Source organism: Enhydra lutris, unplaced genomic scaffold (genome assembly GCF_002288905.1).
Source record: "Enhydra lutris kenyoni isolate GAN:26980312 unplaced genomic scaffold, ASM228890v2 scaffoldscaffold63, whole genome shotgun sequence".
Classification (NCBI taxonomy): Eukaryota; Metazoa; Chordata; class Mammalia; order Carnivora; family Mustelidae; genus Enhydra; species Enhydra lutris.
In genome coordinates this window covers 4,334,448-4,351,568 of record NW_019154147.1, presented here as the reverse complement: position 1 = coordinate 4,351,568, position 17,121 = coordinate 4,334,448, and the positions used below count along the sequence as shown (strand labels likewise).

Sequence of the window (17,121 nt, the reverse complement as noted above, 5' to 3'; positions counted from 1 at the left end):
TAGTTCTCTACTCACAAGTAATCTGAAGGTCTATATTCTGCCTACCAGAATAACAGGGGCGCGTGGCTGGCTCACTTGATCTCAGGGTTATAGGTTCGAGCCCCATGCTGGGTATAGAGATTACTTAAAGATAAAATCTAAAAAAAGAAAATTTGTTTTAAATGAGTTAAAAATTAAATGGAGGGGATCCTGGCTGGCTCAGTCAGTAGAGCATGCAGTTCTTGATCTCAGGGTCATTAGTTCAAGCCCCACACTGGGCGTGCAGCCCACTTTAAAAAAAAAGAAGAAACCTTAAATGAAGGAAAAAATATACCACGCTAGTACTAATAAAAAAAAAAACAAGGGAGTACATATACTAACAAAGATCAGAAGACAATCTGTATAACATAGTTGAAGACTCTGATGATCTTTGAAGTTTTACTTTTATAAAGTGTCTTTATTCTCAATTATACTCTTTTTAAAATCAATCTAAAGGATCCAGATTTGCAAAACAAACTAATTAGGCTATAAATCCCTTTCATTTTTTTATAATATTATTTGACATGTGTAAAATATGGGGTTTTTAAAAAAGATTTTATTTATTTATTTGACAGAGAGAGACAGATCACAAGTAGGCAGAGAGGCAGGCAGAGAGAGAGAGGGGGAAGCAGGCTCCCCACTGAGCAGAGAGCCCCATGTGGGACTCGATCCCAGGACCCTGAGATCATGACCTGAGCCACAGGCAGAGGCTTAACCCACTGAGCCACCCAGGCGCCCCTGTAAAATATGTTTAACATAAGTTATAAAACCTAATGAAACAAATGAAACCACACATCCCCAAAATAGAAATATTACACTTTCTCTATCCTATCTCCCTGCAACTCTTGAATTTTGTTTTCCAGTCCCTTGTCTTTCTCAAGTTATTTTTTAGTCTTTCCCTCTTACACACAAAAACTCATAAGCAAAGGAGTCATCCACGCATCTACAATATGTTATACATTAAAAGATTTGATTTATACCACTTTCCAGTAATACAAAAATATAGGAAGCAAAGCACATTTCCAATCATACAAACACTGAAGCATATATAAGTTTTCTATTTGATAACTGAAGCTAACCTACTAACAAGGAAAAAATGAATACATACTGTTTTTAGGAAGTTGGCACTAAAATAAAACTCCAGTTACCATAATCTGATGCCAATCTTTTTACTATCAATTGCATCAGGATACAAATGGGCATCTCTATACTCACTATGTTTAAAACTACTTACAATGGCTGACATAACACCACAAATTCTTAGCAGAGACAAACCCAATACATGTTCAATCAGTACAAGACCAGCCATTTGTGGGGCCCCTGGGTGGCTCAGTCATTAAGTGTCTGCCTTTGGCTCTGGTCATGAACCCAGGGTCCTGGGATTGAGTCCTGCATCAGGTACCCTGCTCGGCAGGAAGCCTGCTTCTCCCTCTCCCACTCTCCCTGCTTGTGTTCCCTCTCTCACTGTGTCTCTGTCAAATAAATAAATAAATAAAATCTTAAAAAAAAAAAAAAAAAAGGCCCAGCCATTTGTTTTAGGAATTCATAACAGGAGAATATTCCTGAAGACATATAGAGATACAGAATAAGAGAAATACACGGTATTATACACGGTATTATTAAGTAACAAATTCTATATATTAGTAAGAACATATTGCCAAGTACCTCAATGAAGGAAAGGGGAGATTCAGTGTCAATTATGACAGTAGTAAAATAAAAATAGAGTAGAAAGATTACCAGGGAAAAAAATAACAAAGTGAAAGTAGAATTAGAGTAAGAAAGATAAGCCTCAGATAATGGATCTTAAGATAGAATATATATTTAAAAGCATTCAGTACATCATTACTAATATGTGTAGAACAGAATATAAGTAATGGGCAAGAAAAGGAAAAGTACCAAAAGAAGCAGGATTCAAAGTAGCAATCTACCCACAGCAAGGAGGAATGTAAGACAAAGAGAGTGAAAATAAAAACTGCTGTTAAGGTGGCCCCCAAAAAACCAGATAAATGAAAAGCTTTCTGGTAGATGCCATTAAGAGCAAAAAGAACAATAATTTCTACTTTATGCCTTTAAGGATTTTTTTAAGCAACTGTTCTGAGTTAATGGGACAGATCCCAAATATCGCTCAACATAAGGTATGCCAATAGCATCCATCAGTTTTATAGCCTTTAGCACAAACCGAACATATTCAATGTGAACCAAACATATTAAAAAACACCATCACGGAAGGGCATTTTAATGACCACAGTGGAGTCCCATGAGCAGCATTTAACCAAGTAGAGAGCTACTTAATGTTTCAAAGATAATTGAACTGCAGGAGAGAGTCTAGCTCCAAGGCACTGTGACTCCAGAATGTACGCTTTAGACAAATGACTGTACACACAAATAGTAATTGATTATATACTTGGTTTTTTTCTCTCTCCATTCCAGCATGATCTTTGAAAGCAAGAACCTCAAGTGTTCTTTACAATAAAGAGAAATAGGGATGCCTGGCTGGCTCGGTCAGTTAAGCATCTGCCTTCGGCTCAGGTCATGATCCCAGGGTCCTGGGATGGAGTCCTGCATCAGGCTCCCCTGCTCGTCAGGAAGCCTGCTTCTCCCTCTCCTACTCTACGTGCTTGTGTTCGCTCTCTCACTAGTCTCTGTCAAATAAATAAATAAAATCTTAAAAAAAAAAAAAAAGTGAAAAAAAAAATGTCACTGAGGTGCCAAAAAAAAAAAAAAAAAGTGAAGAGAAACATCTCCACATCCAAGAGCTCCTCAATAAAGTCCAATAAATAACCTGCTGGAGTAGGGGTAGGGGTACAAGTCTTTGAACCTTTTTCTAATGCTAATCTTGAGCTTTGAAAGGAAAAACTATTTGTTCCCTCAAGCAGTGAACACAAAATAACAAGAAAACAATTTTAAACCATACTTACCCTCCAAGCAAGTCTGCAGTGTCACTCTGTTGATTCATGTTGACAACCCTCAAACGGTGGCCTTTTAAAAAGAAAGGGCGGAAGGGTCATTCTGAAAATTTCAAGACTAATTATATCCAGTGATCCTTAAGGATGTGTAGGCACAGGCATAGGGCAAATCTTTAAATGTATACTTCCTCTGATTCTCTTATTTTACTTTTAGGAATTTCAACCATCCGAAATTTTCACGTAACCCAGAAAGATATGGACAAGATATCTTGTACATATATGTATATATGTACAAGATATGTACAAGATTGTGTATCAGTATCAGATAACTGAAAACAACAAAAAAATTCCTTCAGTAAGTCAATGTCTATAAATCAGAATTAAATAAAATTCCAATATGGAATATTATTATTTAGCCATTAAATAGAAATGAGGCAGTTCTATTTTTAAAGATGTCTAATTTCCTTGTTAACTGCAATACATATACATAGAATCCCATTTTTTCAACATAAAACCAAACTTAAATATTTATATATTTGCAGACCATAGATTAGAGCCAAAAAAAAAAATTAATACCAAGCTATTAACAGTGGTTATTTCCAGGGGAAAAAAATTACATTATTTCCAAGGAAAAAATTTCCAGTGGTGATTTCCAGGCAAAGCAGAGTGGTGGCACTTTTTAAACTCTAGTATTTTGTGGACTTTTTATTTAAGGGTAGAGGGGGAAGGCAATCAGTGTGAAATGTTTATTGTCTGGGGACAGAGTGCTTCCCCTCTAACTTACCTGTAATGTGAGCCAAGTACTGGACAGTAGAGGTTTTGCCAGTCCCGGTTTCTCCCACCAGCAACACAGGTTCCCCTTTGCTAACACACACCGCGAGCTGTTCAATAAGAATAGAGGATGGCCTCGTGGGAGCAAAAGTGAGCCTCTCCCTGGGAAGGGGAAAACAAGTAAGTGGTCAGAGAAACAGGCTGCAAATTTTCCTTAAGTGTTGTTTTGAGGAACCAGATTTTCCAGACTCCACAAAAATCAGAAGATAACTCACAGTAGCTGTCTTCAGGATATAAAAGAGATATCCTTATAGCCTATGAATTGCAGAATTCATTCATTCTACAAACACTGAGTATTTATATACCTGGTACTTTAGTAGACTCTAGAGATTCAAAAGACCAGTAAGATAAGACATTATCTGTACTAGCTATGTCGTCTTAGGCAAATTACTTACCCTCTCCTAGCCTTGGTTTCCTCACCTATAAAATTTGGATCAGAGCTACTATTTGTGGTGGGTTGAACAGACTCCCCCAAAAATTCATGTCCACTCAGAACCTATGAATGTGACCTTAGATGAAAAGAAGGTCTTTGCAGATATAAATAAGTTAAAATCCTATCATACTGGGTTTAAGGGTGAGCCTTAAATTCAATGACTGGTGTTCTTACAAAGACAGAGAGAGACTTAGAAACACAAACACACACAAGAAAGATGATATGACGATGGAGACAGAGATGGGAGAAATGTAACTACAGAGACAAGGAACACCAAAGATTGCTGGTAGCCTTCAGAAGACAGGAGGAGGCAAAAGCCTTCAGTGGAAATGTGACCCTGCCAACATCATGATTTCAGATTTCTAGTCTGTAGAACTGCAAGGAAATAAATATTTATTGTTTTAGGCTACCAAGTTTATGGTAAGTTGTTAACGGCAGTCGTAAGACAATAATAAGTTAATTCATAAAATTATTATAACCACATGAGAAAACATATGCAAAGCGCTTAGCACAACACTAGCCATATAGTAAGTATTTAATAAATGGTAACTAGAGCTCAGAATCTTGTAAAATTCTAGGAATTAACAGACTAACAACAGGACCTCACCTGACTTCCAAGTGAGGTTTACTTTGCTAAATACACAAAGTGAATAAAATAAAAAATACATCTTTGCTACTTCCAAGTCCCTAATCACCCTCATCACCTCCTTCACCTATTAACATTTAATTTTACAGAATATACTTTAGAAAATCACTGCTTCTTACCATCCAGCACAGTGGAGAGATCACCATTCACACACATTCTGGTCAGACACAGGGGCTGGACTAGTCCTTCTATCATGTTCCTAACCCCATAGTCTCAGACTAGTTGAGAGTCTATTTACCTCTGTATGTGGACAGCCTCACTTTGTTTCCGTAGAAGCCGCACTCGACCCACTTGCACATCTAGCTCATTGATCACAATTTCCGGTTTATAAAGCTGACAGAAGAATTCGGCCTATGGGAGGGGACAGAGTAAAATTCTGTACAGTCTTAAAAAAATTTTTTTTGTATACTCTTCAAACATTTCCTCATCCATGTGGCTTACTATGGTTTACTGTGCCCCTCTAACTTGCCCTTTACCAAGTACTTTCTGCTTCCAAGATAGGCGCGTTAGCTTTAATTATGTCTTTTTAAAAATTTTCTGTATTTCTAATGTTTTTTAAAACAGTGATCATGAATGCTGCCCTGTATTTTTCATTCATTCATATTTATTCATTCAAATAGGCCCGTATCTGCCTATATCTAAAGTGAACACACTGACATATTCCAATAGCAAATGAACAGAAAGTTCTACTCCTAAGATTTATGAGAAAAATCAGTGATTTTTCTTCAGATATGCTTTTCTCTGCTTTAGATTCTAAAATAATAGAGGTAACAGTGACTTGATGGAACCATGGTACATCTCCCTACAGCCGGAAAACAAAGAGAAGCTGTGACAGGTGCTTCCAGGATATCTACCCAACAGCCGTTCGTTCCTCTCTTGTCTTTGTCACCAACCCTAAGAACCCAGATTTTGTTTAGATTTGGGGCAGGAATGAAAGGGGTAGCAAAGTGTTCAGGGAAAATGAATCTTTCTTCAACCAAAGGGGATAAATACTGTTCTATATAACCCAATTGTGGTAGTTTCTTTTCTTTTTCTTTTTCTTTCTTTTTTTTGCCTACTATAATTATTACTTAAGCCCCTTTTAGTAGGTGTTCTGTCACCTGCAGCTAAAACCATCCCAACAGTTTCAGAATCCTAAGGAACACTTCCATATCAGTTCCTGATGTAAGGTTTTTTTGTGTCATCATTTATTAGGGAATGCCAGATATCTGCCGCAAGAGAGACCTCAGACATTTCCCTGGCTACCATCACTACTGCTGAAAGGCTCTCTCCTCCAAAAATACATATTTTGTAATAAAATAAGAACAGCAAAATATTAAAAATGTTAGCAATGAACCTAAGTACTATTCTTTGTACTATTCTTGGTGTCCGTTGGTACTATTCTTTTCCATTTTTCTCATGTTTGACATTAATGAAAAGTTGGAAAAAATCTAATCCTGAATAAAACTACAGACAAAGATGTTATTAAAACAGTTCCAGTCCTGAGCCCACAACCTACGGAATAACACGTTCATTAAAACACTGGAGAAAATTTTATAAAAAATAAAATTTAAAAAAAAAAAAAAAAAAAACACTGGAGAAAATAAAGCATGCATGTGGTATAAGGCACAAGGCACACTTTAAGAACGCAGAACATATCAGAACTACTTACTTAAGAGATACTAAGAGCTTAATGTCCATGAAAGGTAACAACAAAACTACCAACTTTGACAGAGGAGGTAGTTATTGCAAAGGACTGTTCCAGGTAAGGACCAGAGACTAGCAAGTAAAGTAAATATCCAGCTTCCTTTCAACAGAGAAGTAAAAATAGCACTACATACCTTTTTCTTGGAAATGTTCAATTTACTTCCAATAATTTCTGCCATTTTCAGTTTGCTTGTATGCTTAGAAAGCATTGCTGTGAAACAGTCCAGAGCCTATTAAAATAACCAAGGTCAATGCCAACTGATCTTTTAAAATACTACATTAATAACAGAGCACCACCATTCTGGCCACAAAAGGAACAAAAAACCAGCAGGAACATTTCTGTAAGAGTAAGGAGAGTAGAAATAAGGTACCAGCCCTAGACTCAAGGACCTTACCATAATAGAGATAGGATACAAACAAATGTGAAGGCTTTACTATCAAAATACTACTTAGGGAGAAAACAAACAAGCAAACAGAAAAAGCTTCACTTTACAGGGCGCCTGGGTGGCTCAGTTGGTTAAGTGTCTGATTCTTGATTTCGGCTCAGGTTCATGATGTCAAGGTCCTGGGATCAAGTCCCACACTGGGCTTGTGTTCAGCAGGGAATCTGCTTGAGGACTCTCCTCCTCTCCCTCTACCTCTCCCTCCATCCTTGCTCACTCTCTCTCTCTAAAATAAATAAATCTTAAAAAAAAAAAAAAAAAAAAAGCTTCATTTTACAAATCTAAAATTCAGGCAAAAATAGAATTAGTGTTAATTATTAGGTCTATGGTTCATGGTGGGGAACTGACTCTTAAGCCATAGAAGGAATACCAAAAGATTACTTTCTAGCTATAAAGGCAAACTCTTGGTGCGCCATAAAAAGATCACATTATCATTACCCTAATCCAGTACTCAATCTCAGCAATTACTGATAGGCCAACCAGGTATGTGTTTTTGGTGGTGGTGGTGGTGGTGGTAGTGGTGTGTGTGTATGTGTGTGTTTAAAGTAAAAAAATGTGGGGCTTGAATTCACGAGATCAAGAACTGAGCTAAGGTCAAGAGTCAGAGGCTTAACCAACTGAACCACTGAACCACCCAGGCACCACCAGATAGGTCTTCTGATGTAATTAAATATAGAGTACATATCACAACCAAATTGAATACATTAAGCATTTTGCTAAATTTCTATTAACAGGAAAGACAAGACAAAAAATGAGAATAGAAAGGATACTATGAGTGTGGTAAACAAAGAATACATTTAGTTCTGCTACCATCAAGTGTAAATTATCAATAAACTTAATGTAAGCATTTAAAAAGAGAGAGAGAATTTACCTAATCCTTGTCCCTAATAGCTGAAGCACAGAGCTTCAAAAACCCTTGGCATTACCAGGAGTAGGAAGTGTCTTTTTTTTATTCACTAGGGTCCCTTTGGACCATACATGAGGTTATTAAGTTAAGCAAGGTGACTCTTGATGGACCTTTAAGTAGTTTCATAGAGGGGCTGGCTGGGCCAGAAAGACTAAGCAGAGAAGAAGAGAGAAGAGAAGAAGAGAGAAGCTTAAACAGGCTCCGTGCCCAGGGTGGAGCCTGATGTGGGGCTCAATCTCACAATCCTGAGATCATGACTTGAGCTAAATGGCTTAACTGACTAAGCCACGCGAGTTCCTTAAAAACCAGAACACTTTATAATCAAAATTGGTCACTGCTTTAAGAGCCCACAGGTCTTCAGACAGTAGCACTTTTATTTTTAAGCAAGCAGAAATAAAATTCTCCCTGTTCTTACTGAATATGGCAGAGTTGTAATTCAATCAGGTTTCCCTCCCACACAACACATTTTTTGGCCAAGCCCAGCATACAAGGCTGTACTTTGTAACCCCCACACAAATTCCTCTTGACTAAAGCAAAAGACCCTGCTCAGCAAGTGCAGGGATCAGACGAATACGACTCTATTGGACAATGAAATTATATGTAAAAATAAATACTGAGCATTTTTTAAGTAGGCTCCATGCCCAAAATGGCTCAAACTCATGATCAAAAGTTTCACACTCCACTGACTGAGCCAGCCCGGTGCCCCTAATACTAAACATTTTAGAAACACTTGATATTTTACTTAATTAACACCTGGGAGATTTTCTTCTCATTTTATCTTTCTGTGTCTGTTTTACTCTGTCTAAACTATACTTACTTGCAATTCATAGTAATCTGTTTAAAAACCAAAAAACATTGATTATGCCCAATTAGTTTTAAGACAACATTAGTTCAGTTTTAACTAGCTAGGGATAATAAATGCAAAAGAAAAGTTCTGATAGCAGCCAAGAGACAGAAAATAACAATGAAAATCAATAGCCTTACAGAATAGAAAGAAAACAAACAGGAAGACTCTATCTTACCTCTTGAAAAATATTTAAGGATGCTGATGAAGAAAGACTGTCAAAACAATGGACAATCCTATTACACCAATTCAGTAGATCCCTTAAAAAAAAAAAAAAAGGCAAGGGAATAAAAGACCATAGGCCAAAGACATCAAAAGCATCAAAGTTAAATTCAATCCACGTAAGTCTGGGGAACACCTGACAATGAAATCTCCCTGTTTCTCTGGCATTATAAAGATAAACAGTGCAGGGGAAAGAGTAAGTGGAGGTCCCACCTACCGGGAAGTGACCTATTGAACATTTTACTCCAATCCATGCCAGACAAGGTTGGGAGGGTGGGCAACTAACTCCCAGAGCAAACTCAGTGGAGTTGGCTATTCCTAATGCTCACTTCTCAAAAGGCAAATCAACCAATGAGAAAAGAAAGCAAAGGTACAGAACTCACTATATATAGCAAAATCCAAGGGTCTTATTTAAGACCCCAATTGTCACAAAAGAAAAGCTAGTGAAAGAATTATATCAGTAAGTAGTCTCAATCTTGACTCTTAAAGTTATTTTCTTTCTTTTTTTTTTTTTTAAAGTAGCCTCCATATCCAACGTGGGGCTTCAACTCATGACTCTAAGAGTTGAATGTTCTACCCACTGAGCCAGTCAGGTGCCCCCAAAGATATTTTTTAAAGCTAAAATAATATATTCCCTTTATAAGCCTTCCTAATCATTATATGATCTAAAAACAGGATCCAACACCACGAAGCAGTCCATAGGTCTAATTTCAAAACTAGACCTCTCATAATCATTCACTGCTAGCTGCTAAGAACTTTTAAGGGAAACAATTTTTAAATCATCAACTCAAGGGGCACCTGGCTGGCTCAATCGGTGGAGTATGTGACGCTTAACCTCAGGGTCATGAGTTCGAGACCCAGCATAGGCATGGAGCCTACTTAAAAAAAGAAATAAATAAAATATCAACTCATACCTTAGAGACAATTCTCTTCCCTCAAGGCTTAGTCTTTTGTTTTCTCTTCTGGTTTCTGAAACTTCCTCAGGTGCCTGTTCACAGGTAACAGAACTATCACTGAGAGAGAGATGTTTCTCTCCAGTAAGTTGGATGTAAATGTCAAGCAGGTGATCAGTTACGGCCAAAAGGCTGGGATATCTGTTCTGAAGAACCTGACAGACAGAGGAGAAAAAAAAAAAAAAAAAACAAAGAGAATTTAGCAGCAGACACAGTGATTTTTAAAAGCACACGTAAGGGATGCCTGGGTGGTTCAGCTGGTAAGGCAGCCAGCTCTTGATTTCAGCTCTTACAATCCTGGGATCAAGCCTTGCATTGGGGTCCATGCTCAGGAGTGAGTCTGCTCAAGGTTTTTCTTTCTCCCTCTGTCTCTCCCCAAGCTCACTCTCGCTCCTACTCTCTCTCAAATAAATATATAAATCTTTCTACATAAATAAATAAAAGCACATGTACACTCCTGCTAATAGTAGTCAAGCAAAAAATGAATTTCTGTATGAAATTTGTACCAAGTACAGTAGTCCCCCAAGATCCCCAGTGGATGCCTAAAACAGCAAATAGAACGAAACCCTATATATACTATGTTTTTTCCAAAATAGACATACCTATGATAAAGTTTAATGTATAAATTAGGCACATTAAGAGATTAACAACAATAACTAATGATAAAATAGAACAATTACAATACACTTTAGGGGCACCTGGGTGGCTCAGTGGGTTAAAGCCTCTGCCCTTGGCTCGGGTCATGATCCCAGGGTCCTGGGATCAAGCACCACATCGGGTTCTCTGCTCAGCGGGAAGCCTGCTTCCCTCCTCCCTCTCTGTCTGCTGCTCTCCCTGCTTGTGATCTCTGTCTATCAAATAAATAAATAAAATCTTAAAAAAAAAAAAAAAAGAAATATTGTCTGGGGCGCCTGTCTGGCTTAGTCTGTGGAACGTGAGGCTCTTGATCTTAGGGCTGTGAGTTCCAGCCCCAGGCTGGGTGTAAAGATTACTTAGAAATAAAATCTCTAAAAAAAAAAAAGAAATACTGTCATCAAATAAATTTAAATTAGCTTGAAAAGTATATTTTGGTTCAATTTGTATGTGAAATATCCACTTATTTTATATATGTAATGTACACATATTTACAAAGATAAGGATCTATAACCTTTTAACAATGTCATCTCAAGTAGTAGGTATCAGATTTTAATTCTTCATGTTTTTTTACTGGAGGACTTTAAAGAAATATTGCTGAAAACAATTTCAGATAGATGAAAAATTAAACAGAAAAAGAGTAACAAAATCAGTAAATTTAGTTAAATGGACAGACATGTATCTTTAAAATATAGAACATAGGGGCGCCTGGGTGGCTCACTGGGATAAAGCCTCTGCCTTGGGCTCAGGTCATGATCCCGGGGTCCTGGGATCAGGCCCCAAGTCAGGCTCTCTGCTCAGCGGGGAGCCTGCTTCCTCCTCTCTGCCTGCCTCTCTGCCTACTTGTGATCTCTGTCAAACAAATAAATAAAATCTTTTAAAAAAAATAAAAAATAAAAAAATAAAATACGGAACATACATTTTTTGTAAGGAGGAAACATTTATAAAATTGGTCATATATATTCATGACCTTGGTCACCACAAACAAAATATAGACTATTTCCACAACCCTCCCTTTTTTTAAAGATGTATTTATCGAGAGAGAGAGAGAGAGAGAGAGAGAGAGAGCGCGCATGCATATATGCAAGCAGGGGCAGGGGAAGAAGGAGAGAGAAAAATCAAAGCAGACTCCCCGCTGAGCGTGGGAGCCAGACACAGGACTCAACCCCATGACCACGAGATCAAGACTGGAGCTGAAATCAAGAGTCAGATGCTTATTTGACTGAGCCACCCAGGTGCCCCTCCATCACCCCTTAAACAAAAAGTTCCCTCAGGTCCCTTCTGTAATCAATCCCTTCCCCCATACCCCTGCCTGGGGGAATCAGGAATCAGATTACAATCCCTAAGGATCTGCTTTCAAGTCTCTCATATAAATGAAATCATATGGGGTGCCTGGGTGGGTCAATCATTAAGCATCTGCCTTTGGCTCATTTGCCTTTGGTCATGATCCCAGGGTCCTGGGATGGAGCCCCGCATGGGGTTTCCTGCTCAGTGGGGAGCCTGCTTCTCCCTCTCCCACTCCCCCTGCCTGTGTTCCCTCTCTAGTTGTGTCTCTCTCTGTCAAATAAATAAAATCTTAAAATAAATAAATAAACAAACAAACAAACGAATGGAATCATACAAGATGTAGTGTGTAGTTTGGATTTCTTACTTAGCTAATGTTTTTGAGATTCATCTAGACATTACCACATGTACCACTAGTTTAGTCCTTTTCACTGCCGAGTAGTAATTCCACTTAATAAGCATGTATATTTAACATCAGGATGGAGAAAAAAACTATCTTTATATGGCAAAAAGGACTTTATCAGTTTTACACTATAGCAAGGGTTCAGCTATTTGGAATAGAAATTCTGAACACAAAAGATCTATATAGGGGATCCTGGGTGGTTCCATTGGCTAAATGTCTGCCTTCAGCTCAGGTCATAATCTCAGGGTCCTGGGATCAAGTGCCAGATTGGGCTCCCTGTTCATTGGGGAGGCTGCTTCTCCCTCTACTTGCTGCTCCCCGTGCTTGTGCACTCTGACAAATAAATAAAATCCTTAAAAAAAAAAAATCTATACATACCCACAAACTAGTCGTTTTCTTCCTTAGCCAAAGAATATCTTTGTTATTACCATAAATGTAAAAAAATCAAAAACAATGTCATTTAATAAACTAATCTGACATAATACAGTTCTTCTATCAATTTAATATTTACTTTGGAGATTCATTCCTTTAATAAGCACTTATTAAGTACCCACTTTACATTGGGAACACCAGGGGTAGGAAAACAAAACCGACAGGAATATAGCCCACCCTCAAGAAATATCATCTGGTATAAGAAGAAGATATACAACCAAATAAAAATTACAATGTGGTCAGCAGTCCCTGGAGACCCAGGAAGCTTTCATGGAGAAGTTGAACCTGGGAGAGGTCATTAATGGCTGTGATTAGGCACTGCCAGCAGAGAAAGCAGACCTTCTAAGGCACCAGCAACTAAGACATGAGGTCACATTCAAGGTGTATGGAGGAGACAGGATTTGAGCAACTGCCAGGGGTTACTCTTTGCCACTTATTAACTATAAAGACTTAGCACTATATAAATATCTCATTTTCTAAAGTATAATTTATTATTTCAGCAAGTCAATCTTTTTCTTTTTTTTAAAGATTATACTTATTTGACAGAGAGAGTGAGAGAGAAAGAGCATAAGCAGGGGGAGTAGCAGGCAGAGGGAGAGGGAGAAGCAGGCTCTCTGTTGAGCAGGGAGCCCCATGTGGGACTCTATCCAAGGATGCTAGGATCACGACCTCAGCCAAAGTAGATGCCCAACCAACTGAGCCACCCAACTGCCCCGATCTTTTTTTTTTTTTTTTTTAAAGTAGGCTCCACACTGGGTGTTATATACAAACAATGAATCATGGAACAATACCTCAAAAACCAATGATGTACTGTATGGTAAATAACGTAACACAATATATATACATAAATACAAAAATAAAAGTAAAAATAAAGTAGGCTCCACACCCAGCATGGAGCCCAACACAAGGCTTGAACTCATGACCCTGAGATCAAGACCTGAGCTGAGATCAAGAGTTGGATGCTTAACCAACTAAGCCATCCAGGCACCCCAGTCAAAGACAATCTTTCTAGGCATAAGATGACTGGAATTGGCAGCAAAAGAAATGTAGTTCCTTGTGCTCCCCATGAGATCATCTTAGGAGACTATTTTATTTCCTAAATAATGCACCCAAGAGTTTGAGTCACCAGCCACTTATTCAGGAGAGTGTTATTAGAATTTATTATTATGTCCAGAAGCTTAAGAATAAATGAACTCCTTATTTTGCCTCCATCAGAAAGGATGAATACCCAACTTTTGTATCAGCATGGACGGGACCGGAGGAGCTTATGCTGAGTGAATTAAGTTAAGCAGAGAGAGTCATTTATCATATGGTTTCACTTACTTGTGGAGCATAAGGAATAACACAGAGGACATGGGGAGATGGAGAGGAGAAGTGAGTTGGGGGAAATCGGAGTGGGAAACGAACCATGAGACTATGGACTCTGAGAAACAAACTGAGGGTTTTGAAGGAGCAGGGTGGGAGGTTGGGTGAGCCTGGTGGTGGGTATTAAGGAGGCCATGTATTGCACAGAGCACTAGGTGTGGTGCATACACAATGAACCTTGGAACATTGTTAAAATAAAATAAAATAAAAAGAATAAGTAAACTCCTCGAAGTAAACTGTCTAAATATGATACACATCATTTAAGTGAGGGGTGAGTGCTCCTGTTGTTTCCTGTAAGCAGAATGACTCATAGCTGTTCATGACAGGAATGGAAAGATGAAAAAAAGTAGGAGTCCATGTTGTTCCCATCCTTTCAATCCCCAACAAATCACACCAAAATGTGGACTTCAGACCTCTTCTTTAAAGAACGGAATGGCAATTTAGGAATGAAAATTAAACACTGAAATTTTATAACTGCAAAACAAAGAGCTGCATGACAGCAGAGAATACAATAAGCGCTTACAAAATGCCAGGCAGAGTAGATGCGGGGAACAAAAAGGTGAGGAAGTTATCAGAGGAGCTATTGTTGAGGGCAGCAAAATGGGGATACACAGAGAGACACAGAAATAAACTGGGAACTAGAGTGAGGTAAGTAACTCACAAGTCCAAAATAGGCTGCAGACTTATAAAATCACATCAGTAAGACAAGGCTCCTGATTGGGGCACCTGGGTGGCTCAGTCATTGGGCATCTGCCTTCCGCTCAGGTCATGATCCCAGGGTTCTGGGATCGAGCCCTGCATCAGGCTCCCTGCTCAATGGGAAGCCTGCTTCTCCCTCTCCCACTCCCCCTGCTTGTGTTCCCTCTCTCACTGTGTCTCTCTCTGTCAAATAAAATAAACAGGATCTTTAAAAAAAAAAAAAAAAAAAAGACAAGGTTTCTGAGAGATTCCAGTAATATAGTGAACTAGACACGCTGAAAACCCCTGGGCGTTTTATAAACACTTAAAATTTTGGATAAAAAATTTGATAAGGTTGTCTTATTTCACTTATTTATCTAAAAATTTATACCAAGAAAGAGCAAAGCATCCCTCCTATGCCTATAAAATTACTGACAGGGCTTCATTTGCTATACTCCAAGATGAAGCATTGTAGAATGGGAAGCTTTCCAAGTGACAGGGTAGATACAAGGGGAAAGTGGGGGTTAGCAAGGGAAAGAGAAGTATACCTCTTAAATGTCTGACGATAACCAGCAATACCACAAAGTGAATCAATGTAGAAAATCTAAGAAATAATTCATCTCATTTTCATTAATACCCAGAACAAAACATGCTGTTGAATGTGAAAGACATTAGTTATAAAACAACTTAGTAAATTTAAAAAAAAAAAAAAAAAAAGGGATCAGGGAACCTGGGTGGCTCAGTAGCTTAAGCCTCTGCCTTCAGCTCAGGTCATGATCTCAGGGTCCTGGAATCGAGCCCCGCATCAGGCTCTCTGCTCAGCGGGGAGCCTGCTTCCCCTCCCCCCATCCCCACACTCTGCCTGCCTCTCTGCCTACTTGTGATCTCTGTCAAATAAATAAATAAAATCTTTCTTTTTTAAAGATTTTATTTATTTATTTGACAGAGATCACAAGTAGGCAGAGAGGCAGGCAGAGAGAGGAGGAAGCAGGCTCCCCGCAGAGAGCCTGACATGGGGCTCCATCCCAGGACCCTGGGATCACGACCTGAACCGAAGGCAGAGGCTTCAACCCACTGAGCCACCCAGGTGCCCCAAATAAAATCTTTAAAAAGAAAAAAAAGGATCTTTGGAAACAATTGAGGAAACGTGAATACAGTCCGAGAATTAAGTGGTATTGATGCATTACTGTTCATTTTATTAGGTATAATAATTATTATGATTACATATGAAAAGGCCCTTAAATTTTTAGAGATGCATTGAAGTATTCAGGAATGAAATGTTATGAGGTTTGCTTTCAAATATATTAGCAAATAAAAAATACTAGATGAAGTTAATGCAGTAAAATGTTAGTACATTAACTATTAAATTTAGCTTAATGAGTATTTTGGTGATTCATTACACTATTTCCTCTATTTACATGTATATCTGGAACTTTAAACAATAAAAAGTAAAAAACAAAAGCATTGATACTTTCCCACTGATAACCACATACCTCATGCAGTTCTGTCTTATCCATGTTATCCATGTGAATTTTTGTCCAGTATTTGTCTAACAGAGTAGCGTGACTATTTAGAGGTCGATACCAATTTCCTCCACAGCTCAAGAGTCTGTATTTCAAAATTTAAAAAAATAATTACACAAAACTTGCAATTTTAATCTTTAATTATGCCTCTGGGTAGCCCTTGCTAGACATTATCTCATATATGAATAACACTCACAACCCGTTCTGTTGCCAGATACTACTATGTTGGGCTCACAGGGCAGAGGACAAATGAAAGGCTGCCAGTTGACCCAAGTCTGACTCATTTCCTAAGGGTGTATAACAGAGCTTTAACCAAGTTATTTTCTAATCACTGTAAATGATTATATTAGGTGTTTTGATCTTAACAGCATGTTTCTCTTCATCAAGACACAACTTCAGGAAAGACAAAACATAATCCAAGGCCCATACCATTAAAAATAAGTTCAGTGCTTATTACCAAAGCTACAGTACCCAAAATTATTAAAAATTTCAAGAAGGAATATTCATTAAATACATACCCAAGCCAAGCCACAAGCTTGCACCTAGGCCATTTAATGCAATGCTCACAACTTTCTGAGGCAATAGTGTGCTACTTTTCTTCTAAGGCATAAAGATGAGGAGAGTAACACCACCTGATCACTCAACTATGACTACAAATGGCAGAGCCAAGAATGAATTCAGATTTGTCTGACACCCTTCTACGATTTCCCAGGACTTTATGAGATATGATCTGATACCTTTCTGCAATGTCCCGGGACTTTCTGAGATATGAACATAGCAAGAAAGAACTTCACTATCTCTATGAATAAAAGCAGGGTTTATTTTTATTTTTTATTATTTTTTAAAATAAATTTATCTTTTATTTTGACAGACAGAGAGATCACAAGTAGGCAGAGAGGCAGGCAGAGAGAGAG

General features: G+C 38.2%; 1 protein-coding gene across 3 annotated transcripts in view; it reads right to left on the bottom strand.

Annotated features, from left to right (window-relative positions):
• LOC111158834 (midasin AAA ATPase 1) overlaps window positions 1-17,121 on the bottom strand; it is a 168,551-nt gene that overhangs the window by 123,448 nt on the left and 27,982 nt on the right. For all 3 annotated transcript variants that reach the window (XM_022521117.1, XM_022521118.1, XM_022521119.1), the window contains 7 exons: window positions 16,178-16,292; window positions 9,851-10,044; window positions 8,893-8,974; window positions 6,655-6,750; window positions 5,073-5,185; window positions 3,709-3,857; window positions 2,937-2,997 (listed from right to left, as the gene is read on the bottom strand). In XM_022521117.1, coding sequence (XP_022376825.1) covers window positions 2,937-2,997; window positions 3,709-3,857; window positions 5,073-5,185; window positions 6,655-6,750; window positions 8,893-8,974; window positions 9,851-10,044; window positions 16,178-16,292 — 810 coding nt within the window. The remainder of the gene's footprint in view (window positions 1-2,936; window positions 2,998-3,708; window positions 3,858-5,072; window positions 5,186-6,654; window positions 6,751-8,892; window positions 8,975-9,850; window positions 10,045-16,177; window positions 16,293-17,121) is intronic.